This window comes from Dromiciops gliroides, chromosome 3 (assembly GCF_019393635.1).
Source record: "Dromiciops gliroides isolate mDroGli1 chromosome 3, mDroGli1.pri, whole genome shotgun sequence".
Taxonomy (NCBI): domain Eukaryota; kingdom Metazoa; phylum Chordata; class Mammalia; order Microbiotheria; family Microbiotheriidae; genus Dromiciops; species Dromiciops gliroides.
Window position 1 is genome coordinate 657,262,894 of NC_057863.1, and position 27,718 is coordinate 657,290,611.

Sequence of the window (27,718 nt, forward strand, 5' to 3'; positions counted from 1 at the left end):
GAGGGAGAGAGAGAGAGAGACAGACAGACAGACAGACAGACAGACAGACAGACTGGTGGAGAGAGAGACTGGTGGAGAGAGGGCGGACAGGCGTGCCGAGAGGGGGAACCAGCAAGACAGAGAGGGGGAACAGGCAGCGGGGAGAGGAGGAATAGGTAGGACAGAGAGGGGGAACAGGGAGCGGGAAGGGGAGAAACAGTCCAAGGGGAAATGGGGGACAAGAAGGATGGAAAGGGGGAACAGTCAGAGGAGAAAGGGGGAACAAGTAGCGAGAAGAGGAGAAACAGTCCCAGCAGGCACAAAAAGGGCGGAAAAGGAGAGCAGGCAGGACGGAGAGGGCGGAGAAGCAGAGAGCTGGCGGCCAGCCTCCGGCGGGCTGGACTGCCGGGGGCCCTGAAGCGATCCGCAAGCAGGCGGCATCACCGGCCGGGGCGGGCCTGACCGTCCAGAGGGTGGAGCTTCTTCCCCCTTGGTCCCTCCTTCCCTCCGTCAGTCCCTCCGTCCCCGGTCCCGGGCGGGCGGGCGGGGCCCGGCGGAGGCGCAGACATGGCCGCGCTCGCTGAGCCGCTGGGGCTGGAACGGGGTAAGGCCGGGCTGGGCCGGGAGGGGGTGGGTCAGGGGTCCGTCCCACCCTGAGGGTGAGCCTGGCAGCGGGAGACCTTCGGGAACCCCAACTCTGCTCTGCTCTGTTCTTTTTGTTTCCGTGTACCTGCCCTCCCCGGTCTCTCATGATCTCTCCGGGCTCTCTCCCTGGCTCCCTGGCTCTGTCCACCTCGCTTTCTCTGTCTTTCTGCCACCGTCTTTCTCTTTGTCTCCTCTGTGTCTCTTCCTCCCCCCCCCCCCCCAATTTCTCCATGTCTCTGCTTCTCTGGGTCTCTGTGTGCGTCTGTGTCTTTGTGTCTCTCTCTTTCCCCATCTCCGTTATCTCTCTTTCCCTGTCTCTTGATATCACCGTTCCTCCCTCCCTCCCCCGTTTCTCCCTCTGTCTCTCCTGTTACCTTTATCTCTTTACGTGTGCGTCTCTCTGGGTCCACTTGTGTCTCGGTCCCTGTCCCTCCCTCACCGTCCCTGCCTCCTCCATCCCTATGCTTCTGTCCCCCATGCCTGTCCTTGTCTCCCCCATTCCTGTTCCTGCCGCCCCCATCTCTGTCCCTACCTCCATCCTGCCTCCCCCGTCCCTGTTTCTGTCTCCTCGCGTCTGTCTCTGTCTCTTTCTTTCTCTGTCCCCCCAACAGACGTGTCCCGGGCAGTGGAGCTCCTGGAGCGGCTCCAGCGCAGCGGGGAGCTGCCCCCCCAGAAGCTGCAGGCCCTCCAGCGAGTTCTGCAGAGTCGTTTTTGCTCAGCCATCCGAGAGGTGAGCAAGCACCTGAATCCAGCCACCCCCTCGCGGGCTGGACTACAGTTCCCAGCAAGCTCCGCTACATCCAAGCCCCCTCCCCAGCTCCTTCAGCCTACAGGCTGCTGGAATCTGTAGTTTCTCTAGCTGCTGCCTGGGTGGGTGGGGCACTGCCCGCGTCCCTCGTGGTGCCAGGGTCGGGGGACACTTGGGTCGCGGCAGGTACAGGGAAGGGACATACCTGAGTTCAGGACTTGGATACTTCCTAGCTCTGTGACCCCCTTGTCTGCCTCAGTTTCCTAGCCTGTAAAATCAGTACAATATTAGCTCCTACATGCCAGAGATCATACTTCTTGCGCGTTTCGCATAGTGCTTGTTAATAAATGCTTGTTCCCTTCCCTTTCCAGAAAGGGTACCCAGAGCGGAGACACTGGGTCCCCCCATCCATTATGCCCCCTCCCCCCAGGGAAGACCTATATCTATACAGAGCCCAGGGCTGCTTCACCATTTGTCAACAGCTTGTTTACCCTGAGACTCCATGAGAACTGTAGTCTCTGAGTGTCCTTCAGGTCCTCCAGTGAGCTGAGGGTTGGGACACCCCACCCCCACCCCCTACCGGTGTCTGACAGTTCCCACTTCCTCAGGTGTATGAACAACTCTACGACACTCTGGATATCGCAGGCAGTGCAGAGATCCGGGCTCATGCCACAGCCAAGGTGAATCCACCCCCTTCGGGGACCCAGGCCTTTCTTTTCCTATATCCCACCCCTCAGATACCCTGGAATCTTCTCCCTTCCCACAAAATCTCCTCTTCCCTCGGGTCCCTATGCCCTAAGGTACCTGGAGGTCCCTCTCCTTGGCCCTTATCCCCCCAGGAGCCTGAATGTCCCCTTCTTCAATTCCCCCAGCTCCTCAGGGATCTAGGCTTCCCTTCCCATGTCCTTGCCCTCTCAGGGACCCATTTCTTCCTTGCCATAGATCCCTGCCTCCTCAGCTCTCTACCTTTTCAAGGATCAGGGAGTCCCCTCCCATAGCCACCAGCCCTTAGTCCCTCAGGGACCTTGGCCTCTGGCTCCTGTCCCTTCTAGGCCACAGTAGCAGCCTTTGCTGCCAGCGAGGGCCATGCCCACCCCAGAGTGGTGGAACTGCCCAGGACTGATGAGGGATTGGGCTTCAACATCATGGGGGGCAAAGAGCAGAACTCTCCCATCTACATCTCTCGAGTCATTCCTGGTGGTGTGGCCGACCGACATGGCGGCCTCAAGAGAGGGGACCAGCTGCTCTCTGTCAATGGAGTGGTGAGCCTCAAGCCCCCGGGGCACAGGCAGGGGTTGGGAGGGGGGTGTCCCAGGGCCAGGAAGAAGAGACTGGGGATGCATTGGGAAGACTGGATTAAGACATGGAAGAGAAAGACAAGCAACCTTGAACTTAGGAGGGATTTAAAGGTCTTTAAATTCTCCCTTCTCCTTTCACAAATGGTTCTATTGGAGCCCAGAGAGTTGTGACTCACCCTGGGTTACTAAGAGGGTCGCTAGCTGAATCAGGGTTGCCACTCAAGTTCCCTTATTCAAGTTCTTGTGGGAAGAGTCTGGAGGACGAAGAAGTCTGTGCTGTCAAGGAAGGCTCTTTGGAGAAGGGCTGAGATAGCCATGGCATTGGCATCTAGGGTCAGGAGGGAGCTTAGGGATCATGTAATACAGCCCTCTACTTGGTGGCAGTGGAGGAGATGCTGGGGAGGTACCTAGACTCAGAGCTTCCAGTCTTAAAGACCATCGAATTCAACTGTGTTCTGCCATACCCCATTATACAGATGTGGACACTATTGCCCGGGAGGGTCACACAGCAAGGCGAAGGCAGAGATTGGGCTGGCAAGTTGGGGGGAGGTGCTAGGGGACCTTGGAGCTTGGGCTAGGCTGGACCCAGTGCTCTTGGTTGGATGGGATCTCCCCTTTGGTAGAGTGTGGAAGGGGAGCAACATGAGAAGGCTGTGGAGCTGCTCAAGGCTGCTCAAGGCACTGTGAAGCTTGTCGTTCGATACACACCGAGAGTGCTGGAGGAGATGGAGGCTCGGTTTGAGAAGATGCGTTCAGCTCGGCGGCGCCAACAGCACCAGAGCTACTCGTGAGAGCTTAGCCCTTACTGTTCCCCTTAACCCTCACCAAACTGGTTAGCCCTCATCAAGTCCTTTAGCCCTCACCAAGCCCCTTAACCCATGCCATGTCCTTAGCCCTCACCAAGTCTCTTTTTTTTTTTGGTGAGGCAATTGGGGTTAAGTGACTTGCCTAGGGTCACACAGCTAGTAAGTGCTAAGTGTCTGAGGCCAGATTTGAACTCAGGTCCTCCTGAATCCAGGGCCAGTGCTCTATCCACTGCACCACCTAGCTGCCCCTCACCAAGTCTCTTAACACTCATAAAGCTCCTTAGCCTTTACCATGTTTTCTTTCTTTCTTTCTTCCTTTCTTTCTTTCTTTCTTTCTTTCGGCCAGGCAATGAGGGTCAAGTGACTTGCCCTTGGTCACACAGCTAGTAAGTGTCAAGTGTCTGAGGTTGGATTTGAACTCAGGTCCTCCTGAATCCAGGGCCAGTGCTTTATCCACTGTACCACCCAGCTTCCCCATCATATTGTCTCTTAAGCCTCATCATACCCTTTTACCCTTACCAAGCCACCCTTAACTCTTACCAAGCCCCTTAACCCTTACCATGCCTCTTTAGCCCTTAATGAGTATCACCAAACATTTAACTCTTAACAAGTCCCCCTTAGTCCTTGCTAACCCCTTTAGTCCTCACTAAGCCCCTCTTAGCTCTTACCATGCACTCTTCCCTTAGCCCTTACCAATAATCTTTAGCCCTTATCAAGGACCTTAGAGCTTAAAAAATCCTTTAGACCCTTCTAAGTCCCTTGTGCTCTACCCTTACTAAAGCCCTGTTAGCCCTTGCAAAGCACCTGAGACCTTTATCAAGCTCCTTAGAGCTTGCCAAACCCTTCAGAATTTACCAAGCCCCCAGTAATAGGAGTAACTCATATCTACCACTTTACATCCATTATTTCATTTGATTCTCACAATAGTGCAGTGAGGTAGGGTAGGTAGTGGATTCAGTCAGTCAGTCAACTAGCATTTCTGACCCACCTGCTATGTGCCAGGTATTGTGCTAAGTGCTGCAAAAGGAAAAGCCAGGACCTTGCTCTTGAGAAGACAGTTGTGTGACAAACTACAAATATTGCAAGTCTTTGAATCTCCATTTTACAAAGGGGAAACTAAGGCTCAGAGCAATTAACTGCTACTCCCACAGCTAGTCAGGACTAGAACTCAGGTCTCTATGACCTTGAGTCTAAGACTCTTGGCCCTTTGAGTGGGGGTCATTGACATATTTTGCTCCATCTGCTAAAGCTTATCGATCCCTTCTCAGAATCATGTTTTTGGCCTGTGTTCACAATGGAAGGAAGTGTTAAATTACTGGGAGAATTTAGTGAAAAGAAAGATGGAATTGATTGTCCCCCATCTACGTTCAAGGGCCCCCTGACATCTTTCCATTGATCCACTGGGGGTGTCTATTTGTTAACCCCAGGAAAAGAACCCCTGTATTAGGACACACCATCTCTACCAACCCTTCTGAGAGCTTACAGAGCCTGGAAGAGTTCCTTAAGCCCTCTCGAGGTCAGGGGGCATGGAACCAGGAAGAGCTGGGCTTGAATCCTGTCAGAGACACTAAGTAGCTAAGTGACTAAGAGCAAAGCACTTAATGTCTGAGTCTAGGTTACCTCCTTGGCAAAATCAGGATCAGTGAGACCTGTAGTAGCTGTCTCCGGTGGAGGCCCAAATGGACTGAGCCATACAGAACACAGCACAAACTTGAGCACGCTACAGAGACACAGGCTGATTCCTGCTTTTACAGGCCTTGAACCTACAACACCATCTGGGCTTTACAAAGCTCTCTCTGCTCATAATCTCTCTCTCTCTTTCCCCACAGGTCCTTGGAGTCCCGAGGCTGAGCCCTCCTGACTTGGCTCCTATTCCTCAACCCTTGCTTGACTAGGAACTGTCTCACCCCATTACCCCACTCTGGTCCTTTGTACAGTATTTATTTACCCAGTCCTTCCTTAGACCCTATTTAAAGCTCTTCTTTCCCTGCTGTGTGTGTGCCTGTCTGTCCTTCCTGCCACAGGGTCAGAGGGAAACAGCCCCCAGGTCTTCACCAGAAGGCCATAGTCATAGGAAGGAAGATCCAGGTTGGAGGACAGTGGGTGTTCAAGGGAGAGGGCTCAGTATCCCAAGGGAGAGGCCATACTTAGAGGGAGGAGGCCCTGAGTGCGTGGGGGGGAGTCCCTGGGACTGTGAGAAGAGGTGCTATGGGGAGGTGCTGGAGGTGGGGAGAAACCTGGAGCAAGGGAAGAGGCCTAGGAGCTAGGTATTGTGTGGGAGGGGGAGCCCATAGGCAGAGGAAGGAAACCTCTGGTCTGAGGGGGGGAAACCCCTAGGACCGTGGGAGGAGACCCCCCCGCCTTGGGTCTCCCTCAGCATCCAATCAACACCCACGCCCAGACAGAAGATGCTCGGTGTTGCGGGGGGGGGAAGGGGAAACACGCAGTGCATTGTGGGAGAATCTCTGCATTTTCCCCTCCTTCCTCGCCCCCGCCCCCGCAGCGCGATCCCGAGTACTGCGAGGGAGGGGCTGAGGGAGTCTCGGGCTCGCGCTCCTCGGCGGTGACATCATCGCTTCGGCTCTGAATGGGGCCACGCCCCCAAAACACGTTCATTGGTCGGCGCCACCCCCGCCCCCCGCCCGCCCCGCCGAGGGGAGGGTCCCTCGGGCGCGCCGGGCTCAGTCTTGCCCCCCCATTGGCTCTAGCTGGCCGTCCGTCAGGCGGCTGTTAAAGGGGCCGCGGCCCCGGGAGAGCAGGGAGGGGGCTGCTAGATTTTGGGGGGAGCGGGGGGGGGGGCGGGGGAGGGGGCGGTTGCGGCCTCACTGGGGGAGCCGGGGCCCAGAGACAGAGACAGCAACCCAGAGACAGAGAGAGACAGAGACGCCGAGACACAGAGACAGCGCCGGGCGGGCGGCGAGAGCAGAAGGGAGGGAGGAAAGGAGGGAGGGGAGACAGCGAGACCTCGAGCCGGGGAAGGAGGGAAGGCAAGAAGGCAGGAAGGCGGGGGCCCCTCCCGGCCTCCTCGGGGCTCCCGCCACCCCCGCCCCCGCCGCAGCCCCAGCGCCGCCGCCCGATCAGGTAAGAGACCGAGCCCCGGGGACCCCGGCGTCCTGGCCCCGCGACGTCCCGCAGAGACCCCGGCTTCCCGGCCCCCCCCGACGTCCCGCAGGGACCCAGGCGTCCCGACATCCCGCAGGGACCCAGGCGGGCGTCCCTTTTTGCTCTGACATCCTTCAGGGATCCAAGCATACCGGCCTCCACAACATCCCGCAGGGACCTGGGCAGGAGTCCGTCCCTACCTGTCCCAATGTTTCTCAGGGACCAGGGTGTCCAGGTTTCCCTGGGACCTCGCCGGGACCCAGACATTCTGGACTCCCCGGAATCCGTCAGGGACACAGACATCTGGGCCCCAGACCCTATCGGTTCAGCGAGCCGGTGGTTTCTTCCCCCAGCCCCCACTGTATTGCTCCCCTACTTCCATCTTTTCCCTTTACCGGACCCATGCGTCCTGGCTTCCCCCCGGGCCGCACCCGCCTCATTCATCTCCGCCCATCTTTGGCCAGCGGCCCCATTCTAGAACCCCGACTCAGGCCCTTAGGCGGGATCATCTGGCTGGTCACAGGCTCTGGCCTCAGGCCCAGTCTTGGAGCTGTCCATGGTGAAACCGGCTTGCCTAGACCTTCCCGTGCCCCTTTTCCTTCAAGCTCCGGGTCTCCAGGGTTGTTTTGGACCATCCAGGACCTAGAGGTCTGGACCGCAGCCACCTGCCCCCCTCAGGGAGACAGGCGTCAAAGCCTCCATTCCTTGTCTCTGTAGGGACACAGGCTTCCCTTCCCCCAGCCCGTTTGCCCTCTCGGGAAACCAGGTGTTCTCTCAGGTCTGGTATGTTACAGAGGCCCAGCCCCAGATGTCCAGGGTCCGAGTGGTCACTTGTCTATGCTATGGCCAGCATCTCTCCTTCACTCAAGGCCTTAAAGGGATGTTTGTGTGTGTTGGGGGGGGAGCTTCAGGGCTGAGCCATATATGTCCATGTTCTGAATGTGTTCCACCCACTTTGTGTTCTAGACTCATCCTAGCCATATGCTCTGCTTTATATATGATCCAGCTGCGTGCCATATTCTGGGTTTGTCTCAGTCGAGTGTCATGTTTTAGTCAGGTCCCATCCCGTGTCATGTTCTAGGCATCCAGCTATGCCCTGTGTTCTAGACTTACCCCAGCTACATGCATTCTATGTGCTGGGTCACACGCCAGATCCCAAGCTGTCCCGAGTTTCCGGGCTGACTCTATGGACCCTCAACTCAAGAAACCTCTTTGAGGCGGGGCCTCCTGAACATCATATGTCCCTGGTCTTGGGACAGTCCACTTCTCAGCCTGTGCTCTGCTTATTACCCTGGAAGAAAATGTATACAGGCTCTCTTTTTTGGTGGTGTTTGGATGGAGAAGGATGAGGAGAAAGAGGATTACAGAATCTAGCCATCTGGGACCCAGATGGGTCCCTTGGGGGCACAGGCATTCCTTCCTCTCACCCCTCTTTGGAACCCCAGTGCCTAGAACTCCAGCATCCTCAGGGAGCCAAGTGCCTGGGGATCCAAACTGCAGGTGGGGTAGAACTGGCCCCTGGGACTCCCCAAACCGGTTGAACTGCTAGAGGAAAGAACAGGGTGAAAGTCTTGGTCTCCTCCACCCTCCTGCCCTCCAACCAGACCCGTCTGACCTGATGCCACCACAGGGAGGATAGACGGGCTCACCTCATTCCCAAGGCCACACCCACGGCTCCCTAGAAGTTCCACCCCTTGCTTCATTCTTACTGGGTCCCTGAGGGAGCTGGATACCTGGGAGAATGAACTTAAAAGAATTCGATCAGGATTAAGAGGATCTGGGTACAAATTCTATCCCTGGGACACTTTCTACCTGTGTGCCCTTGGGACAGTCCCTTTAACTCTCCAGGCTTCACGATTCTTATGTGTAAAATGAGTACATCAGACAAGGTGGCCTTCAAGGCCTCTTCCAACGTTAGGTCTGTCATCTGATGATCCTGTGGTTTGATTATATTAAATTATAATTAAGCGTAACTAATCCACGGTCTTATCCTCTGTCCTGTAGTGCTCCCCCGCTCCCCCAGGCTTCCTCTATCTCACTCCAAGAACTCCTCCCTCTCTGCATTTATTCCAGCATCTTCCTCCTTCCTCCTCAGTGCCCCCAGTTGGTGGGCCTGGCACTGCCACCATGATGTGCGAGGTGATGCCAACCATCAGTGAGGATGCCCGGCGGGGCTCAGCCCTGGGCCCAGAAGAGGCAGGTGGGGCAGCAGGTGGTGAACTGGAACGCCTCATGGTCACCATGCTCACAGAGCGTGAGCGCCTCCTGGAGACCCTTCGTGAGGCCCAGGATGGATTGGCCACAGCCCAGCTTCGCCTTCGTGAACTGGGCCACGAGAAGGATTCATTACAAAGGCAGCTCAGCATAGCATTGCCCCAGGTATGGGGACCCTGGTGGGGGCCAGGACGGACAGGGCTCGTTGTGGTCTTGGCCAGCTGAGGACAGGTTGAGGAGAGAGGGTATTCTCAAGCTAACTAGTTAAGAATTAAAGAACGATACCAGATTGTATTTAGCAATGGGCTCTCCTTGGGAAAACTTGGCCAGATGACTCTCTCTGGGCAGGAGTTTTCTCATCTTTAAAATGAAGTGGTTTAACTCGATTATTTCTAAGTCTCCTCCCTCTGCTCTCAATCCTATGATCCATTCTAATCACAGGATAAATCCGGGATTATTTTTAATGACATTTGAGAAGTAGCTTGACTTGGTGGAGAGAGTTGGCCTCAGTCAGGAGGACCTGAGTTCAAGGCTCGCCTCTGTAACCCTGATTTAGGTAGGGAAAGTGATGACCTGCATTGAGAGAGGGCTTTTTCTTGTCAGGCGTTCTCCATACGAATGAAATCATAGGTCCTAGCCTGAGTCCTATGACTGGCAACAGTTAAGGATGATCAGGAAATGCACCCAACTTCACCAAGGATCAAGGGCCGAGGCTCAACCAGGAAAGGGGCAGGGATGGATGTCAGTGCGACCCTACTAGCGTGGGAAGGGGCAGAAATTCTAACCCAAGGACTGGAGCAGAAGTAAAACGGAGCTACAAATGATCTGAATAAAAAGATGCCCCATCTTGGACCCAGCCGGCAACATGGGTTGGGTCTGCTCTTGGATGGAGCTCAGGGGAGGGGGCAAAGTTAGGCTGGAGGTAAGGGGGACAGGAAGGGCGCCGGAGGGGAGGCGCGAAGGGGCCTCGCCAGACCACAGGAACTCAATGTGGCGGCTTTGGTTCTGGCAGGAGTTCGCTGCCCTCACCAAGGAGCTGAACCTGTGCAGGGAGCAGCTGCTGGAGCGGGAGGAAGAGATCGCAGAGCTCAAGGCCGAGCGGAACAACACCCGGGTAGGGCTGCAGCAGCAGGCTTGGGGCACCCCGGGGTGGGACTACCTGCCGGGGCTGAGGCGGACCGGAGGGCAGCCCGGCTCCGCTTCAGAGGGGGGATCCCTGCCCTGACGCCCGCTCCCACCACCTCCTCAGCTGCTGCTGGAGCATCTGGAGTGCTTGGTGTCCCGGCATGAGCGCTCCTTACGCATGACGGTCGTGAAACGCCAGGCCCAGTCCCCAGCTGGCGTCTCCTCTGAGGTTGAAGTGCTCAAGGCCCTCAAGTCTCTGTTCGAGCATCACAAGGCTCTGGATGAGAAGGTGGGCGGGACCCAGGGCGAGTTGGAGGCGGGGCAAATAGGGCGGGGTCTAATGGAGACGGGGCTGGGAACAGATGAAGCCCTGCTTCGGGGTTTGGGAATGAGAGCTCTGGCCAAGGGCGGGGCCTAATGGGGGCGTGGTTAGGGACAGATGGAGCCCTGCCTCAGGATTTGGGAATGGGAGCTCTGACCAAGGGCAGGGCTAATGGGGGGACCGGGCTAAGAAGAAGGGGACTGGAGAGCGGTGCTCCAGGGTCTGGCAAGGGGAGGAGAGCAAAGGAGGGGCGGGGCCTGACTTCTGTCTGTTGCTCCAATCAGGTGCGGGAGCGGCTCCGTCTAGCCCTGGAGCGGGTGGCTGTGCTGGAAGAAGAGTTGGAGCTGAGTGGCCAGGAGGTGGGGGCGGGCCCGCGTTGAAGGGGCAAATGGAAACAGTCTGGCTGGGATGATGCAGGGTTTGGGGGGAAGACGCGGAAAAGAGGAGGGGGCCATCGTCCGACGGGGAGTCCTTGACCCCTGCCCCTCTCCTCCAGTCCCTAAATCTGAGGGAGCAGCTGTCCAGGGGCCGGCGTTCCGGACTGGATGAAGCAGGGAAGGAATCAGATGGGCAGGTGAGACCTCCTTGGCATCCAGATTATAAAGAGTCGCCCCCCCCCCCCCCGCACATTCTACTGGCCTCATCACCACACATAAGTCTTTAAGGGTTATTGACCCCAGGCCCCCTTTGTGACCCCGTGCAATGGCCTTCCCAATCTACTGAGCTGCATCGCCAAGTTGTGTTGCCCATCTTTATTTCTGTCTCATCTCCTTCGGTATCTCTGCCCCATGCCTCTCCACATTTCTGTCGCTTCTCTCTCTCTCTCCCCTCTTCCCCTTCCTTTCTTTCCTTCTTTGTGACCGTCTCTTGTCTCTCTCATCCTTTCTCGGGTCTTGGTCCTCCTTGGGCACAGTCTCTGGTGAACGGGCTCGTGGGGGAACCCAACCGCAGGGTGGTGGAGTTAGAAGAGGCCCTAGAACGCCAACGGGCTGAGACTGGGCAGCTTCGGGAACGCTTGGCTGCCCTCTGCCGCCAGATGGGACAGCTGGAGGAAGAGCTGGGAGCAGCCCATCGGGAGCTGGGCAAAGCCGAGGAGGCTGGCCTCAAGCTTCAGCGAGACCTCAAGGAGGTGAGTGAAGCTGGGACGTCCGTGGGTGCTCTGCTTGCTCTCCCTCCTTCCCTTCTTCCCAAGCCAGCAGCCAGCCCAAGTTCAGCCCTAAACATGCAGCTTGGATATTCCCTGGTCCTGAATGTCCCTTGTCCCGTGGGTCAGAACTTTTAAACTCCTCGCCCCCTCTAGAGGCAGAATGGGGGATGACATCTTCCATGATAGTCTACGAAAGGATTCCAGTATTCAGGGGCACCATTTCCTGTGATCCCTCGGGCTGGTACTATAAAATTCCTGACCTAGGTGGCATTGGGTCAGGAAGACCTAAATTCGAATCCGGCCTCAGACACTTACTAGCTGCGTGACCAAATCACTTAACTATTTTCCTCACTTTCCTCAACTGCAAAATAGCCCCTCCCTCCCAGGGTTTTTCAGAGGATGAAATGAGGTAATAATTGTAAAGTGCTTAGCCTGGAGCATAGTAGGTGCTTAAAATGCATGTTTCCTTCCTTTTGTTTGCTTCCTGGCCTAGGATTACATTTCCCAATGCAATAGCCCGGGATTCCGGGTCTTGTTTGCTCCAGGAGCTGCTGGGGGTTTTGGTCCCTGGCATCTCCTAAGGAGACCGATGGGGATGGTGGAGGCTCCATTTCCCAAGCCATCTCTGTTCCCCACAGGCATTGGCACAGAGGGAGGATATGGAAGAGAGGATCACGACTTTGGAGAAGCGTTACCTGAGCGCACAGCGGGAGGCCACCTCACTCCACGATGCCAATGACAAATTGGAGAATGAGCTAGCCAGCAAGGAGTCTCTGTATCGCCAGGTGGGGCCTGGAAGCGTGGCATAGGCAGGGGGAGGGGCCACGTTAAGGTCTATCTCTTGGAGGAGGCTGGTGGCAATGCTGCGATGTGGGGCGGGGCTCGGACTTCATGGTGGCTAGCCAGGAGTTCCGGTCCAGCTGGATATTGCCAAGGGTGGGGTCTTGCTACGTCGGCCAGTCTGGGTCCAGGGGCACCCCCCTCTAAACCCCTGCCTCTTGTTCCGCAGAGCGAGGAGAAGGGCCGCCAGCTGGCAGAGTGGCTGGAGGATGCGAAGCAGAAGCTAGCACAAACGCTGCAGAAGGCGGAAACGCTGCCCGAGATCGAGGCGCAATTGGCGCAGAGGGTAGCAGCCCTCAGCAAGGTGCGGCCCGGCTCCGGAGGAGGCGGAGGGTCGGAAGTCGGGCCCTGGAGGGCCTGGCCTAGGGAGGCAGGGGCAGGCCACTCAGTTTCTCCCCCCTGCAGGCGGAGGAGCGCCACGGGAACTTTGAGGAGCGCCTGAGGCAGCTGGAGGCGCAACTTGAGGAGAAGAACCAGGAGCTGCAGAGGGTGGGTGTCGCTGGCGAGAGGCGAGGCAAGGCTGGGGGCCCGTGAGCAGGGCCTCGTGGAGGGGACTGGTGAAAGGTGAAGAAGAGAGAAAGGGAGTAGGGAAAGAAAGAGGGGGAGAAGGTAGGGGAGAGGAGGAGGAGGAGGAGGAGTGGAGGCATTTGGCTTGCAGCTCACCTAGGCCCTGCGGCCCCGCCCCTTCTCCAGGCCCGGCAGCGGGAGAAGATGAACGATGAGCACAACAAACGTCTCTCGGACACGGTGGACAAGCTGCTGAGCGAGTCCAACGAGCGGCTGCAGCTGCACCTCAAGGAGCGCATGGGGGCACTCGAGGAAAAGGTGCGTCCTCGGCTCTCCCCATGCGTGTCCCATGAATCTCAGCGAAACCCGCGTGCTGCCTGCATCCATCAAACAACAAGCACTTATTAAGCGCCTCCTGTGCCAGTCACTGGGGATACAAAGACATGGGGAAAACAATCCCTGCCCTCGACGAGCTTACAATCTAATTATGGGAGAAGGCATATGCATAGGTATATGAGAGAGAGAGAGAGAGAGAGAGAGAGAGAGATATTCTGGTAAGGAGGCGTAGCAACTGAGGAGGAATCACGAAAGGCCTCGTGTTGAAGGTTTCACGTGAGTGTTTTCAACGAAAAGAGAGATTATAAAAGGCGCAGGCCACGAGGGAGAACATGCCTGGTGTGGAGAACGGCTTATGCAAAGGCACGGAGGTGGGATATGGATTGTTATGGATAAAGAAAGAGAAGAAGGCCAGTTTGGGTGGACAGTCGAGGAGGTGTGTGAAGGGAAGAAAAGTCCAATAAGTCCCATATGTTTCAAAGAGATGTAAATGTCAGACGTTAAATTGAGGAAAGTTACAGATTCCAAGCTCTGTGAAGGATTAATCGGAAGGGATCGAGATAAAGAGATGGGGGGGGGGGCGGAGAGACAGAGACAGTAATAGGAAGTGACAGCAATAGTCAAGGTGAGGGGAGGTGATCAGGAGAGGTTTGAACTAGGGTGGCTTCCATGAGTTATTGAGGAGATAGTAAAGATTGGAAACTCCAGGAAGATTTTGAAATTATGATTAGAGGTCGGAAGTTGGCCTGCTCCCCCCCTCATTTCTAGTCTAGAGAGTGGAAGGATTCAAAGAGAAAGAGGGGTCAGATAACTTTGTCCCTCCTATTCCAGGGCTCCCCTCTGCTCCTCCTCCCAGTCTCTTTCCAGCTGTGACTCCATGGGAGGATGTGGGCACTGGCCATCTTGTCCTCTTTTGAACAGATGTGGCCCCACTCCTCCCCAGGGATCCAGAAAGTGGGGTCTGCCTAACTTTTCCAATCTTTTCCCGGGGTCCTCAACTGACACCCCTATAGGCTCCAGATTCCGGGCTGGGGTTTCCTTCCAGGGAGGTAGGCAAAAGAAGTAGCCCATAGCTGTCCACATGCATCACCAACTAATCCACCAAGAACAATTGAGGCCTCTGGGCCACGTTCAGAGCCCCAGGTGTTAACCTTCCCTACTTCCCCCCAGAACACGCTAAGCGAGGAGATTGCCAGTATGAAGAAACTTCAGGATGAGCTGCTGCTCAACAAGGTGAGAGGGGGCGGGGCCTAGAGACGGACGAAGGAGAGGCGGAGCCAAGAGAGAAAGAGGAAGGGGCTCCCGGAAAAGTGGGAGGGGCCTCGGGTGATCCCTGAGGTAGGTTGAGGAAGAGAGAGGCTAGGGGAGGAAACGGCGTGTCCTGAGCAAGGGGAGGAGAGACCAGATAAAACCGATGGCTGAGAGGGGAGGGAGGGGGGTGGACCTTGTCTAGAGGGAAGGGGCTTTGCGTTGAGGCCAGCCTTCGTGCCCCCTTTCCCGTCTCGCAGGAGCAGCTCCTGGCTGAGATGGAGCGGATGCAGATGGAAATCGATCAGCTGCGGGGGCGGCCGCCTTCCTCCTACTCCAGGTGAGTCCCGGGATCCCCTCGGGGCCGGACCGCAGGGACTGTTCCCAGCTTCCGAAGGACTTTCCCGTTTTTTCTTCCTCTCTCCCTTTCCTGGCTTCGGTCAGCTGGGAGTTGGGTCTCGGGAACTTAGAGGCTGCTAGAGATCCTTGGGGACAATATCCGTGTCCTAGGAACCTCGAGGCTTCTGGGATTCGCGAGGCAGTTGGGCTCACTGACAACGGGTCCTCGCCCCACCCAGCATGTGTACCTGACATGGCCAATGCCCCTGCCCTCTCTCTGCTGGCCCGGGGCATCGCTAAAGTCTTCCTTGTTTCCTGTGTCTCCCTTATCCGCCACAGGTCCCTCCCGGGCAGCGCTCTGGAGCTGCGGTACTCCCAGGCCCCGACGCTACCCTCGGGTGCCCACCTGGACCCTTACGGAGGCCCCGGAGGCCGGGTTGGCAAGAGAGGGGGCCGCTGGCCCGGGACTAAGGACGAGCCGGCCAAGGTCTGAGTCTCGGGGGACTGCTTGGAGGAGAAGGAGGAGGAAACCCTTGCGGTCAAGGGGAGGGGCTGCAGGGAATAGGCGGCCGCGGCTGATACCTCTGTCTGACCCTCTACAGCCCTTGCATCCTCCGAACCCCAGGTTCCTTTCCTGGACCAGATGAGGAGTTTAGGCTGGTGGGGGCAAGCCTTAGGGTGATGCACAGTGCCCATCGCTCTAGCACACGAGGGGGCGGAGCTCGGGATGACGGACAGCTCCTTTTCCTTCAGGCTCAGGAATGGGCGGAGCGAGTGACAGGCCGGGAACCTTCTTCTGGCTCCGGTACTGGGCCAGGCACTGGCGCAGGAGCTTTTGAGGCCGATTTGGAGGGCTCCGATGAAGACGAGCCCGAGGGTCTGTTCGGACCCGAGCTGCTGTCGCCCAGCGGGCAGGCCGACGTGCAGACCCTCGCTATCATGTTGCAGGAGCAGCTCGAGGCCATCAATAAGGAAATCAAGTGCGAATCTGGGGTGCAGGGAGGGAGTCTGGGTGCTGCCTCTCTCGGAGCCCCTCCCCCCCTTCAGGACGCTTCCTTCAAGAAGCCGGCGGGATTGAATCCTGATGTTGGGCTTTCGTGCTCCTCTCTTTTAGGCTCATCCAGGAGGAGAAAGAGACCACGGAGCAGCGGGCAGAGGAGCTGGAGAGCCGAGTGTCTGGCTCTGCTCTGGACTCCCTGGGACGCTACCGGGCCAGCTGCTCCCTTCCACCTTCCCTGACTACGTCCACCCTGGCCAGCCCTTCCCCCCCCAGCTCTGGCCACTCCACACCCCGCCCTGCCCCACCGAGCCCTGCCCGGGAAGCCCCAGCCAACAGCACTAGCAACACTGCAGAGAAGACTGTGAGTCCCCTTGGCCCCCAGAGAGGGGCAATAGTTGCCTGCCCGGCAGGAGTTACACACAGTGTGGCATCTCTCTCAAACCTGGGTGGCCTCATGGCTTCCATAGCCACAGTTAGGGACCTGGATGCCCAGACACCCAATGGGGTCAGAGAGGGGTCCCTGTATGCAGACCCCACAGCAAGGATGGCCATTCTTCTCCATGGGCTGCTCTTCTGGGAACCCCGTGGGTGAGGCCATCAGGAAATGAACCCCTTGCCATGGGGTCCAGAAAGGTGCAGGTACCTCCACAATGAAGAGGCCAAGCTCTCCCTCAATAAGAGGTGGCCTCTAGTGAGTCAGGACCCAGATGGGGAAGTCACCAACTCACAGCAGAGTCTGACTTCCATTTCTAAGCCTGCAAAAATGGAAAAGCCCAAGTCCCACGAAAGGCAGGGCCCAGGGGATCCAGCTGGCCCATGGCAGGAGAAAGGGACCTAGAAAGGGAAGGCCACTTGCCTGGGTTCTCACACCCCAGAGTCTCAGAAGGATGGGGCCGCCTCGCCCTGGTGATCACAGAAGGATGGTCATTTGAAGGTGGCCATGATGTTAGGCACAGATTCCACCACAAACTGGGGGCTCCCAGGGGATCTGGATCTCCCCAGTGGGGCCTTGGCAAACCTCAGACGAGTTAGGGCCCAGAGACGAGTGGCCACTCTGGGTAAGCTGGGATCGTTCTAAGAGCCATGAGATCCCAACTCCCTCAAATGGGGTCCCCATGAGACATTATTGGGCCAAACTGGGAGGAAGTGGTTCCTGCAGCTCCAGGACCTGAAAATACCAGGGGAGTTCAAATCCTCCAAGTGAGAGCCCCAGTGAGCCATGGCCAGCCTAGAGAGATGCCCTCCTAAGCCCCTGTCTGTCCCACTTGCCAGGGACTAGCCAGTGAGATCAGGAAAGGTGCCTTGATGCTCAGGGACTCCTTTCCTGACACCAGGGGGTTCCTTTCTGTCTGCAGAACCATGTGCCCAGGGAGGACGGCGTGGTCCCTGGGGACACACCACCCCCCACACCTCGATCGGCCCGCCTTGAAAGGATGACCCAGGCTCTAGCTCTGCAGGCTGGGGGCTCCCTGGAGGATGGGAGCCCTGCACGGCCCAGGTCAGCTGCTCTGGGGATCAAGGAGAGGGGTGAATCAGGTCATGTCACATAATCGTGAAGGGAAGACCCAACATTCATTCAGTCCTGGCTCCCATGGCAGGATTCAGAAGCTCAGAACAGCATGAGTCCCTAGTGATGTCGGGACAAATTTCTAATTTTACAGAGGGGGAAATTGAGTCCCTGAGAAGAGCAAGACCATGTTTAGTCATACAATGAGCCAATGGTAGGCAGAGCTAACACTGTTAGGAGGAGCTCATGCTCCCCTCCAGAGTAACTCTGGAATCTTACTGAAGTCTTTTTCATTCTTTTCTCTTTTGGGAGGCGGGGCAATGAGGGTTAAGTGACTTTCCCAGGGTCACACAGCTAGTATGTGTCAAGTGTCTGAGGTTGGATTTGAACTAAGGTCCTCCTGGATCCAGGGCTGGTGCTTTATCCACTGCAGCGCCACCTAGCTGCCCTCGAAGTCATTCATTCAACAACCCTTATATCATGCACCTGTGAACAGAGCTCATCACAGCATGTCAGACTTGGAAGAGCCTTTGAAATCTGGTCCAAGCCCCCATCTAAAGCAATGCAAACTGAGGCCCAGAGAGAAGCAGGGATTTGTCTGAAGTTATATTTCAAATTAATGCCAGAGTGGAGACTGGGAGCCTCACTTTGTAGCTGCTTCCTGTTTGGGGGGAGGGAGGGCTGAGTTACGGGCTGCCCTCATCACACCTCTTTTCTCTCGACCCCCCACAGTGAGGGTGCCCCAGACCCCCTCCATAAGGCCCCCAAGAAGAAGAGCATCAAGTCTTCCATTGGTCGCCTCTTTGGCAAGAAGGAGAAGGGCCGCCTGGGAGGCCCTCCCGGGCGAGATGGGCCCTCACTGGGTAGGTGCAGGACCCTCTTTCGAGAGGTTTCCCCTTTCTTGGGAATGCTATAGTGGCAAGAGGGGAGCACTTTTCTAGAGAAGGGAGTCTAAGCCCCAGGTTGCCCTTTTCTCTGCCCCACAGCTGGAACCCCCTCAGATGAGATGTCCCCTGCGGACCCTCTGGGGCTGTCAAAGCTCACAGGGCCTCCCGGAGATAAAGACCGGAGGAACAAGAGGAAGTGAGCAGGGCTTGGAGTGGGGGCGGGGCGAGGATGCTGTAACTAGACCCCACTTTGGTCTGATCGGGTTTTGGGTGGGGAAGGAATAGTCCCTGGTGGTATTGAGGAGGTGGGCCTCAGGCTGTGTCCTTGAGGGGAGGAGGACCAAGGGCAGCTCTCCGGTGCAGCAGGGGAGAGGGAAGGTGAGTTTCTCCCCCATGCGTCCTTGAAACCCTAGGCATGAGCTCTTGGAGGAAGCCTGTCGACAGGGCCTGCCCTTTGCTGCCTGGGATGGACCAACAGTTGTCTCCTGGTTGGAGGTATTGCCCCCTCCCTGCCCCCAGATCAGAAAACCTGGGAAATATTGCCATAAATGTCATTCAGCTAGTGTGTACTATGTGCCCTGAACATGTGTTTGCGTGGCAATACAAATCAGAGACAGTCCCTGCCTTTACACTCTAGTGGCATCCCCTGAAGGAGAGGGCTCAGAAACTACTGACTGAACTTCTCTCTCTCTCCACCCCCCCATCTTTCCTGTCTCGACTATACTTTTCTGTGTGTCTCCCTCCTGTCTCTTTCTCCTCCATCTTTCTGTCCTCTTCGTCTCTGTATCTCCTTTTCTTCTCCCTGCTCTGTGTGTGTTTCTGTCTCTGTCCCCTGCCCTTGTACCCCCATCTTGCATGTTTCTGGGGCCCTGTCTTTGGGTCTCTTGTCCCTGATTTTGTGTTTCTCTTGGCTCTTTTCCTGTCTCTCTATTGGGGGTAGCTGTGGGTGGGGATGCCAGCGTGGTATGTGGCTGCCTGCCGGGCCAATGTGAAGAGTGGGGCCATTATGGCCAACCTGTCTGACACGGAGATCCAACGGGAGATTGGCATCAGCAACCCCTTGCACCGGCTCAAGCTCCGACTTGCCATCCAGGAGATGGTGTCCCTCACCTCACCCTCTGCACCAGCCTCCTCCAGAACGGTGAGCCAGCCTTCATGGCCAAGGTGACCACTCGGACCCTGGTCCTACCCTCACCCCCACAGAAGAGGCCCCTCCAAGAGCTTGTCTCCTCCAGCTCAGACCCCAGCCCTGCCCCCCTGACAGAACTAGACACACAGAGACTTGGATAAGAAGACACAGAGACAGATACAAGAAGGAGGAGAGAGAGAGAGGGAGAGAAAGAGGTGAATTCAGGGACCCTTATAGTCATCCATTCCCTCCAGGTGAGAACAGGAATAGTGGAATCCCTCACCTTTCTAATTAAACACTTTTTATGAATGTAATCTCAGTTGACCCTCACAACAACCCTAGGAAGAAAGTGCTATGTTATCCCCATCGTATAGTTGAGGAAACTGAGGCAAATAGAGGTTAACTGACTTTCCCGGCTAGTAAAGTGTCTAAGGCTGGATTTGAATTTAGGACTGCCTCACTCCAGGCCCAGCACTCTATATCCATGGTTCCACCAGTTTCCTCAGAAAGCAGACACAAATCTTGGCTCTGCCGTTTTTTTGTCTATGTGAGTTTGGTTAAATCCCTTAGTCTCCCTGGATCTCAGTTTCCTTCTTTGTAAAATGAGGGGTTTGGTCTAGGTGATTAAGACTCCCTTTCAGCTCAAAACCCATGATCCCACCGAGGGCCAAGCAGACACACAGACAGAAACAGAGACCGAGACAATAGATCCAGAGGGTCAGACAGGGATACAATGGTATACACAGACCGGCAGAAAAGGGTGAGATCAGGGATCTCCCACGGGTCCCACTGGGCGAGAATCCTCCCTAGTGCTTTAGGGATTGCCCAGGGCCCGGCCCCTCCTTGAATGCAGGATCCTGGTCCTACGCCATGGTCCATGGAGGGGCCAAGCCGCCGGGCCATGCTCTCAATGCCACGCTCTTCCTGCAGTGCACCGGCAATGTTTGGATGACCCACGAAGAGATGGAGTCTCTCACAGCCGCCACTAAGCCCGTGAGTGTACCAGGGAGAGAGGGAGGGCGGGGACGACGGGGAGGGGGAGGAGGAGACCGGTCTCCATCCCGGTCCCTCCTGCGCCGTAACCCGCCCCTCCCCTTCTTTCGCCCCTCCCCTCGCACTCCCCGCGGCGGCCGCGCCAGGAGCCCAAGGAGATCAGCTGGGAGCAGGTGATCCCGTCTGCGCCTGCGCGCGGACTGCATGGCTCCTCCACCGCGTCCCTACTCCTGCCCCTGCCTGAGCCGTTCCATTATCATCGTGGGCTGGGGGTGGGAATGCTCTGGATGAACCATTGTCATTAGAATCTATGCGGCTGCGCTGCCTGTATTACTGCGCCGAGGAACGTTCCATTATCTCCGAGGGAGGGGGAAAGGCTCACTCTGGGTTGAACCATCATATCACGCGGGTTGCATGGTGCCTGAGCTCTGGAATGTTCCATTATCATCGCGGGTGGAGGGGGAAGAAGTGCTGGGAGGACTCATTTGTTAGGATCCTTCCAGCGTAGGAAAAGATAATCAATGATTGATTCTTTTCATGGTGGGAGAGGGAGGACAGTTGGAGGGGATTGGTTCAATCTCTCGATAGTGAGCTTTCGTTCTATCGATATTGAGACTCAACCTACTCTTGTTTTTGTTTTCCTCCTGAGGTAGGGGTTTTGGAAGGGGTGAGGGGAATTTTAGACCAATTGGACTATCCCATTCGATTGATGGGGGAGTCAGTAGACTGTTCTACAAGATCTGAGAGGACTTAGCTCAAGGACCTTTTCATTACCTGAGAGGGAGAACACCTTAGAAGGTCCAATTGGAGGAGAGGGAGAGATGTTGGACATCTCAATATCCTATTCTTGTTCCTGAGCTTGTCCACTTCCCACTCCCCACTGGCCACAGATCCTGGCCTACGGCGACATGAACCACGAGTGGGTGGGAAACGACTGGCTGCCGAGCCTGGGGCTGCCCCAGTACCGCAGCTACTTCATGGAATCCTTAGTAGATGCGCGCATGCTCGACCACCTCAACAAGAAAGAGCTTCGGGGCCAGCTCAAGATGGTAGACAGCTTCCACAGGTGGGGGCCGGCCTAGGCGTGCCCGTGGGGAGACAGTGACCAATGGAAACTAGCTCCTGGGAAATCCCGCCCATTGGGGGGGGGGGAATGCAGTGTCCAATAGGAACTCTCCTGCAGGGCGGGGCGGGGGCAGTGAGGGAATCAGCGCTGGAGAAGTAGTGCCCATAGCAGGAATACGGTAGCTAATGGGAACATTGTCTTGGGAAGGTTTTGTGAGGCGACCCCTCCTTCAGCCCCTGAGGGATTTGTACCTTTGCTCCTCCCCCCCACCATGACCTAACCACTCTTCTCGCCCTAACCTTACCCCCCCCCCCACCAGAGTGAGTCTCCACTATGGGATTATGTGTCTGAAGAGGCTCAACTATGACCGTAAGGACCTGGAGCGGAGGCGAGAGGAGAGTCAGAGCCACGTGAGAGGTGCGGCTGGGGGGCTGGTGTTAGAGTTCAGGGCTCAGGCGCCCTCCCTCAAAGATGGGGGCTGAGTAACTGCGAGGCCCAACGAGGATGGGGGAATCTGGGGGTCAGGGTCAGCATTCTGGGCTCCCCCTACCCTAATAGAATGGTGTAGTCCAAAGAACTGTGCAGCAGCGGTGGGATTAGTGTTGGCATTCAAGGCTCTGTGCCCTTCCCCAAAGCATCAGTGATCAGTGTCTCGGGCTCCGCGCGGATGGGCTGAAAGGGCTGGGTTGGGATAGGCATTCAAGGCTCCCTCCCTGTTCTTCAGACGTGATGGTGTGGTCGAATGAGCGGGTGATGGGCTGGGTGTCAGGCCTGGGGCTGAAGGAGTTTGCCGGGAACCTGTCTGAGAGCGGTGTGCACGGGGCGCTGCTGGCCCTGGACGAGACCTTCGACTGCTCAGACTTGGCCCTGCTGCTGCAGATCCCGACACAGAACGCGCAGGTCGGACTGGCTGCAGGTCTGGGGGGGTGAAGGCGTGTGTACAGCCGTCTCGGGGGTGGCCAGCACGAGGGAGACGAGGATGGCCGGCGCGAGGGAGGCCGGCGCCTGGGCTGCCCTCCTCAGGCTCAAGCCTAGACGCTCTTTCCGCAGGCTCGGCAGTTGCTGGAGAAGGAGTTTGGCAATCTCATTTCCATGGGCACTGACCGGCGGCTGGACGAGGTAGGGGCCACAGCGCTCGGCGCTGGGGGGTGGCGGGGCAGGGAGTGAACACTACCTCGGCAGCCCCTGCTCCAGCCAGCTCCGGGGCCTCTGGCCCTTATCCTCCGCAGGACAGCGCCAAGTCTTTCAGCCGCTCCCCGTCGTGGCGGAAGATGTTCCGAGAGAAGGACTTGCGCGGGGTCAGCCCGGACTCAGCCGAGATGCTGCCCCCCAACTTCCGCTCAGCCGCCGCGGGAGCCCTGGGCTCGCCGGGCCTCCCTCTGCGCAAGTTGCAGCCCGACGGTGCGTTCTCTACGCCCCGTCGAGGCTCTCCCCGTCAGGGGGAGATGGACCCGCCCGAGGCGCTTCTTGGGTCTAGGAGATACCCGTTATTAGTGAAGGAAAATGGACCTGGGAGGGTGTAATATGGGGAGCGGAGGGTGCCCACCATTCTTGAGAGAAGCCGGGGAAGGGACCCTGAAGTCTAATCTCTGAAAATAATCATTCCTTTGAGAAAGGGGGAAGATAATGCGGGGTAGGGGGAGGTGACGCAGGAAAAAGGATTAAGGGACGACCCAGGAACCCTGGGGGGAAATTGTGTTGGGGGACGGGGTTCTGTACGAGCCCAAAGCTTCAGGACTGGGAAATGCCGGGGGTAAATCCATTACTGCTGTGATCTGGGCCGAGCACTATGGAGATGGTATTATCCTGGGCAAGTCAATTCATTGGGGGAGGGGGGGAGAAAAGGGTTTTTTACTAGCTTCTCAAGGAAAAGTGGGAGTTGGGGAGGCCACCCACCCATCCCCTCCCTTCCCTTCCAAACTCTGTATTCCCTTGATGTCGCAAAGGTTCTTGCATACAGCAATTGCTTGATGAAATTGCTGTTTGGGAGGGGGAGAGGCGGAGTAGAAATGGGTCAAACCAACTGGCTCGCTCCCCGAAGGAAGAGAGGGTCCTTCTGACCTTATCCCTTGACCCAATCCTAGGCCCTCCTTCTGGGAGCCCGCGGGCGGACGGCGGAGTCTCCGTGCGAACATACTCCTGTTAGTGCTCAGCCAGGTGAGGGTGCCTTCAGGAGTCCCGGAGCCGCGGCTTTCCGAGCTTCCTGACCTGCCCTCCCCCCTCCTCCGGTACAGGTGGGCGCGCCCAGGAGGAGCCTCAGTAGGGGGAGATAAAGGTCCGTCCTGCTCCCCCCCCTTCAAGAGATTGGACTCGCCCTCGGAAGGGACTGGGATCAGAGAGACTTAGAGGGGCTCTCTGGACTGAACCATTTTGTACAGACCGGGAGGGAGAGGCATGTCAGCCTATCCACGTGAACTGGATTTCGGGAAGGGAGGGGGCAGTTTGGAATCTTCCTCCTCCCTTTTGCTACTTTGTAATTTATTTGTTTCCGAGTGAAGGGGGAGGGGCCGCAATCCCGCCTCCTCAGGGGCCGCATGCTGGGGGCGGGGCGTGGCCCGACCCCGCTCCTCCCTTTCCACTATCCTCCCTTCCCCTCCAACCCCGGGGCCTCAGTCCTCCCGGGCGCGCCCCCGCGGGGGACTCGCTGCTACAGGCCCCGCCCCCTCTTCTACCCTCTCCTTCCTTGCGGGAAGGGGGCGGGGGGGGGGAGTGGAAGCCTCGTTTTTTCCGATTATCCGGGACGCCTCAGGGTCCCGATTATCCAGGCAGGCATATTTGGGGTGGGGTTTGGGGGCCCCCTTTCCCCGTTCGTGTGTCTCGCGTTCCCTGGATCTCGTTCTCCCCTCACCCTAACCCGTTATTCCGGGGAGTGGGATGGAGGGAGAGAAGGATCCCAGGTGTCCCCTCCAAGCCCTGTTCCCCAGTCTTCCCCGCGGGCTCCGGTTTTTTTGTTTTTGTTTTGTTTCATTTTTGTTTTTAGGTTTTGTTTTTGTTTTTGTTGTTTTTTGTTTTTGTTTTGCATGGGAGAATCCGCAGGGGCGGGGAAGGGGGTGGGCCCCCTCCCTCCTCCTGCCCCCACCTCAGATGTCAGTGATCTTGGTGAAAGAAAACTGTTTCAAAAGACCCGCCTGCGCTCATTTATTTCCTAGGGACACCGGGGTTGGCCTTTTCCTCTCAAGGATCCAGGCAGCCTTTCCCGGGGCGGGGGCTGGGGGGGAGAGGGGAGAATCACCCCAGATGGTCCTCCCAGCCCAGAGTCCCAGAAATCCCTTGCACAATCCTGCAAGGATGGGGTTTATTCAAAATAAATAAGTGAGTGAAGCCGGGAGGGGGAGTCGCAGCTTGTCCAGACGTTCATCACGGTTCCGGGGTTTCCACCATCTCGGCCAAGACCCTATGGGGGAGCAGAGGGCGCTGAGGGGGGAGTCCCTGCCCTCCCCCGCTCCCCCCCCGCCCCCAGCCCCAGCCTCACACGCACTTACTGAAACAGGTTGGAGGAGAAGTGGTCCACATAGCCTCCTAAGGACAACAGGCGGGGGCGCTGTCAGCATCTGGACACTTCTGGCCCCAACCCCAGGGAAGCTTCTCCCAGGAAACTCCGCTAGCATCTGGCCCCGCCCCCTAAAATTACCTTGCCCCAGGAGGCTCCTCCCATGGGGGGGCGGAGCGGGGAGCTTCGGTCTACACCTCTTCCCCGCCCCCAAGAGGCTCCTCCCGGCCCCGCCTCCAGGGCAGCCCCACCCCCAGGAAGCTCCAGCCTAGAAGGGCCGGAGGCCTCCCGGCCCCGCCTCCAGAGCAGCCCCACCCCCGGGGAGGCTCCACCCCCAATGTCCTTGCTCACCGGGGGCGCAGACTGTCTCGCAGAGCAGAGGGCAGAGATAGCAGAACTGGCAGTGCTGTTGGAAATGGAGACAGACAGGGCTGTGAGAGGGGCCAGATCCTGTGGGCGGGCACGGGGATGCTCAGGGAGGGTGGTCTCTGACCTTGCAATCATCACAGTGCTCTCCCATGTTTTCTTCGTCACAGCGGCAGGACTCGCACTCAGTGCATCTCTGAGGAGGGGGTGGGGGCGGTGGGACACAGAGTTAGAGGCAGGGAGATACCAAGAGATCCAGACCCAGGGACACACAGAAAGAACGACATCCAGAAGCCGGATCCCCAGAGATAGTGATAGAGAGACGCTGGAAGGCCCAAAGATCAGAGCCCAGCCGGGGCGCTGGGCGGAGGTCCAGGGGAAAGCGCAGAGCCCAGCGCGGAGGGGTGCCCCGCCCCCGCCCCCGCCCCCCCTTACCTTGCAGAAGCTACAGTAGTGGCACAGAGAGCCTGGCTGGTACTCCTCTTCCTCGCCCTCCTGGCCTGTGAAAAGATGGCACTGAGCTGTCTCCGGTCCCGTCCCCCTGCTCTCCCCCGCACGGATCACTTGACCGCTCACCCTGGTCTCTGGCCTCCTGCTCCTCCTCACTGCGGCCTTCCAGGCTCTCCTCTCCATCAGCCCTGCCGGCCACCTCCTCAGGTCTGTCCCTGGCCTCGGGGACACCAGCCTCAGCTTCTTGGTCCTCAGGGGGGACCTCAGCCCTCAAGGACTCCCGGACAGTGGAGCGGACTTCCTCCTGCTCTGCCTCCTCCTGGCTTCTCTTGGGGCCTTCCTCCCCTTCCTCCTCCTCTTCCTCGCCCTGGGCTCTGAAGCTCAGACCTCCCCAGTGCCCTCCCTCCTCCACCGAGGTCTCGGTGTCTTCCTCCTCTTCCTCGTCCTCCCCCAGAGTGCCTGGAGGCTCCCGGGCACGCTCAGCAGAGACGCCGCTGTCTTCTCTGTGGTCCTCCTGACCAGCCCCAGCGTCCCCTGCCTCTTCCCCGTGCCCCGCCTCAGCAGAATCCTCCTCTTCTGACTCCCTGTGACTCTGGGGCCCCCTCCAGCGACCTTCATCTTCCTCCTCCTCTTCCTGCTGCTCCTCCTCCTCCCCCCCCTCGCCCCCCTGGCCTGGAGGCTTGGCAAAGCCTGGACCAAGGTCCTCTGCTTCTCTGGAGTCATCCCTGGGGCTCACCCAGTGCCCGACCTCTGCTGACGCTTCTTCCTCGTCTTCGAGACTGTGCTCTGTGGGAAGGCCGTCCTGCTCCAGGGCCCGGGGCTCGTGGCTAGCCCAGGAGTCCTGTTCCTCTGAGGCTGTCTCACTGTAACCACCATCGCCTCCGTCGTCAGACTCGTGGCCTTGGGTCCTCCGCTCCTCCTCGTCCTCCTCTCCCCCCCAGTGCCCCTGCTCCGAAGACGTGACCTCAGGGTGGCTGTGCTTGGGCTCCTGGTGATGAGCCCCCCAGAGCCCAGCCTCAGCCGAGGTGTCTTCTCCTTCCTCCCTGTGGCTCCCTGGGCTGTGGCCTGGAGCAGCCACTTCATCAGGCCGGCTTCCAGGCTCCCGGCCTCCTGGGGGGCTCAGGGCAGCATCTGGGAAGTCCTGGGCTCTGGCGAGGCCCCCCGGGGCCTTGGAGGTGGACAGCAGGAGGAGGAAGAGGACACAGCGGAGACGTGGCCAAAGGGGCCCCATGAGGTCAGCCCGGCCCATGGGCCCCGCCTGGGGCTCCCACTCTGTCTCTGCCTCTGTGGTCTCTGCGCTTCCTCAGCCCGCTGCTTCGTGTCTCTGGCCGGTCTCCTTGACCCTCTGGGGCTGCAGCAGTTTCTGTCCGTGTCCCTCCCGCAATCGCTAGCTGTTGCTTTCTGACGGCCTTTCCCTCGCTCTCTGTCTCCTCCAGGTCCTGATGCCCTCTGAGCTCAGCCTCAGTGGGCTAGTCTCAGCCCCCACCCTTTCATTGGGCTAATTTTACCTCCAAGGCCACGTCTATTCTGGGACTGGCCCCAGGCCCTGCCCTGCCCTGCCCTCCCCTCCTCTCCTTACATATTCCCTGCCTGGGCCTCAGGCCCTGCCAACGTCCAGGGGTTTTGGGGAGGGGGGTGTCTCTGGGGTTAAGGAGGATGACTTGGCCGGGCTGGTGGGACGGTCAGACCCAGGCTAGGAGCCCCAGTTTGGCGGGGGGGGGGGGCAGGCATGAGTCCAGCTCAGACATCCTCTGGCCCCTCGTCCTTTCCCGATGAGAGCCCTCAGTAGGCCTGGGTTAAAAATAATCTCAACACGAGGGCATGGGCAGGTGAGCAGGGTCTGGTTACAGGGACTCAGCTGTTCCCTTCCCGGAACTGGGCCTGGGGCTTCAGCCTCACTGTCTCTGTCTCTGTCTTTTTCTGCAGCTGGTGCTGCAGTAGATAGAACCCTGGGTGTGGAGCCAGGAAGCCCTGAAATGCTTACTAGCTGTATGACCCTGGGCAAGTCATTTAACCACTGTCTGCCTCAGTTTCCTCAACTGTAAAATGGGGGTGATAATAGCATCCACCTCCCAAGATTGTGTCAAATAAGACAATGGGTGTAAAGCACGTAGCACAGTGACTGGCTTATGCTGGGCACTTTTTTTTTTGGCAGGGCAATGAGGGTTAAATGA

The 27,718-nt window shown here is 57.8% G+C and overlaps 3 protein-coding genes across 4 annotated transcripts; 2 read left to right on the forward strand and 1 right to left on the reverse strand.

The window, feature by feature from the left end:
* The first annotated feature begins 503 nt into the window (after window positions 1-503).
* LIN7B (lin-7 homolog B, crumbs cell polarity complex component) lies at window positions 504-5,467 on the forward strand. The gene is made up of 6 exons (XM_043995126.1): window positions 504-583; window positions 1,236-1,354; window positions 1,981-2,052; window positions 2,425-2,634; window positions 3,294-3,457; window positions 5,306-5,467. The coding sequence occupies exons 1-6, from the start codon at window positions 547-549 to the stop codon at window positions 5,325-5,327; spliced, it is 624 nt and encodes a 207-aa protein (XP_043851061.1). The 5' UTR covers window positions 504-546; the 3' UTR covers window positions 5,328-5,467.
* An 836-nt stretch (window positions 5,468-6,303) lies between these two features.
* On the forward strand, window positions 6,304-24,361 carry PPFIA3 (PTPRF interacting protein alpha 3). Of its 2 annotated transcripts, XM_043998553.1 has the most exons (30): window positions 6,455-6,557; window positions 8,652-8,957; window positions 9,805-9,906; window positions 10,042-10,206; window positions 10,524-10,598; window positions 10,736-10,813; window positions 11,153-11,368; window positions 12,025-12,171; window positions 12,396-12,530; window positions 12,632-12,715; window positions 12,920-13,051; window positions 14,240-14,302; window positions 14,578-14,657; window positions 14,996-15,143; window positions 15,410-15,636; window positions 15,771-16,017; window positions 17,012-17,154; window positions 17,896-18,026; window positions 18,150-18,246; window positions 18,464-18,545; window positions 18,991-19,191; window positions 20,110-20,172; window positions 20,319-20,345; window positions 21,063-21,238; window positions 21,558-21,655; window positions 21,963-22,138; window positions 22,289-22,357; window positions 22,468-22,639; window positions 23,323-23,395; window positions 23,473-24,361. In XM_043998553.1, the coding sequence occupies exons 2-29, from the start codon at window positions 8,706-8,708 to the stop codon at window positions 23,382-23,384; spliced, it is 3,648 nt and encodes a 1,215-aa protein (XP_043854488.1). In that variant the 5' UTR covers window positions 6,455-6,557; window positions 8,652-8,705; the 3' UTR covers window positions 23,385-23,395; window positions 23,473-24,361. The 2 variants fall into 2 exon arrangements, with proteins under 2 accessions (XP_043854489.1, XP_043854488.1); XM_043998554.1 differs by having other exon boundaries at window positions 6,304-6,557; window positions 23,323-24,361.
* HRC (histidine rich calcium binding protein) lies at window positions 24,352-27,357 on the reverse strand. The gene is made up of 6 exons (XM_043998555.1): window positions 25,671-27,357; window positions 25,530-25,594; window positions 25,222-25,290; window positions 25,080-25,134; window positions 24,721-24,757; window positions 24,352-24,632 (listed from the first exon to the last, which is right to left on the reverse strand). The coding sequence occupies exons 1-6, from the start codon at window positions 26,791-26,793 to the stop codon at window positions 24,596-24,598; spliced, it is 1,386 nt and encodes a 461-aa protein (XP_043854490.1). The 5' UTR covers window positions 26,794-27,357; the 3' UTR covers window positions 24,352-24,595.
* Between the last annotated feature and the right edge of the window lie 361 nt (window positions 27,358-27,718).

Excerpts from the sequence above, each read along its gene's own strand:
- LIN7B (XM_043995126.1), top strand. The coding sequence starts at position 547 with ATGGCCGCGCTCGCTGAGCCGCTGGGGCTGGAACGGG. Across the intron at positions 1,355-1,980 it reads TTTGCTCAGCCATCCGAGAG|GTGTATGAACAACTCTACGA; the intron begins GTGAGCAAGCAC and ends CCACTTCCTCAG. Across the intron at positions 2,053-2,424 it reads GGGCTCATGCCACAGCCAAG|GCCACAGTAGCAGCCTTTGC; the intron begins GTGAATCCACCC and ends TGTCCCTTCTAG.
- PPFIA3 (XM_043998554.1), top strand. The coding sequence starts at position 8,706 with ATGATGTGCGAGGTGATGCCAACCATCAGTGAGGATGCCCGGCGGGGC. Across the intron at positions 10,814-11,152 it reads GGAAGGAATCAGATGGGCAG|TCTCTGGTGAACGGGCTCGT; the intron begins GTGAGACCTCCT and ends CCTTGGGCACAG. Across the intron at positions 21,239-21,557 it reads ATGGTAGACAGCTTCCACAG|AGTGAGTCTCCACTATGGGA; the intron begins GTGGGGGCCGGC and ends CCCCCCCACCAG.
- HRC (XM_043998555.1), bottom strand. The coding sequence starts at position 26,793 with ATGGGCCGGGCTGACCTCATGGGGCCCCTTTGGCCACGTCTCCGCTGT. Across the intron at positions 24,758-25,079 it reads CGAGACAGTCTGCGCCCCCG|GAGGCTATGTGGACCACTTC; the intron begins GTGAGCAAGGAC and ends TGTTGTCCTTAG. Across the intron at positions 24,633-24,720 it reads TTCTCCTCCAACCTGTTTCA|GGTCTTGGCCGAGATGGTGG; the intron begins GTAAGTGCGTGT and ends GCTCCCCCATAG.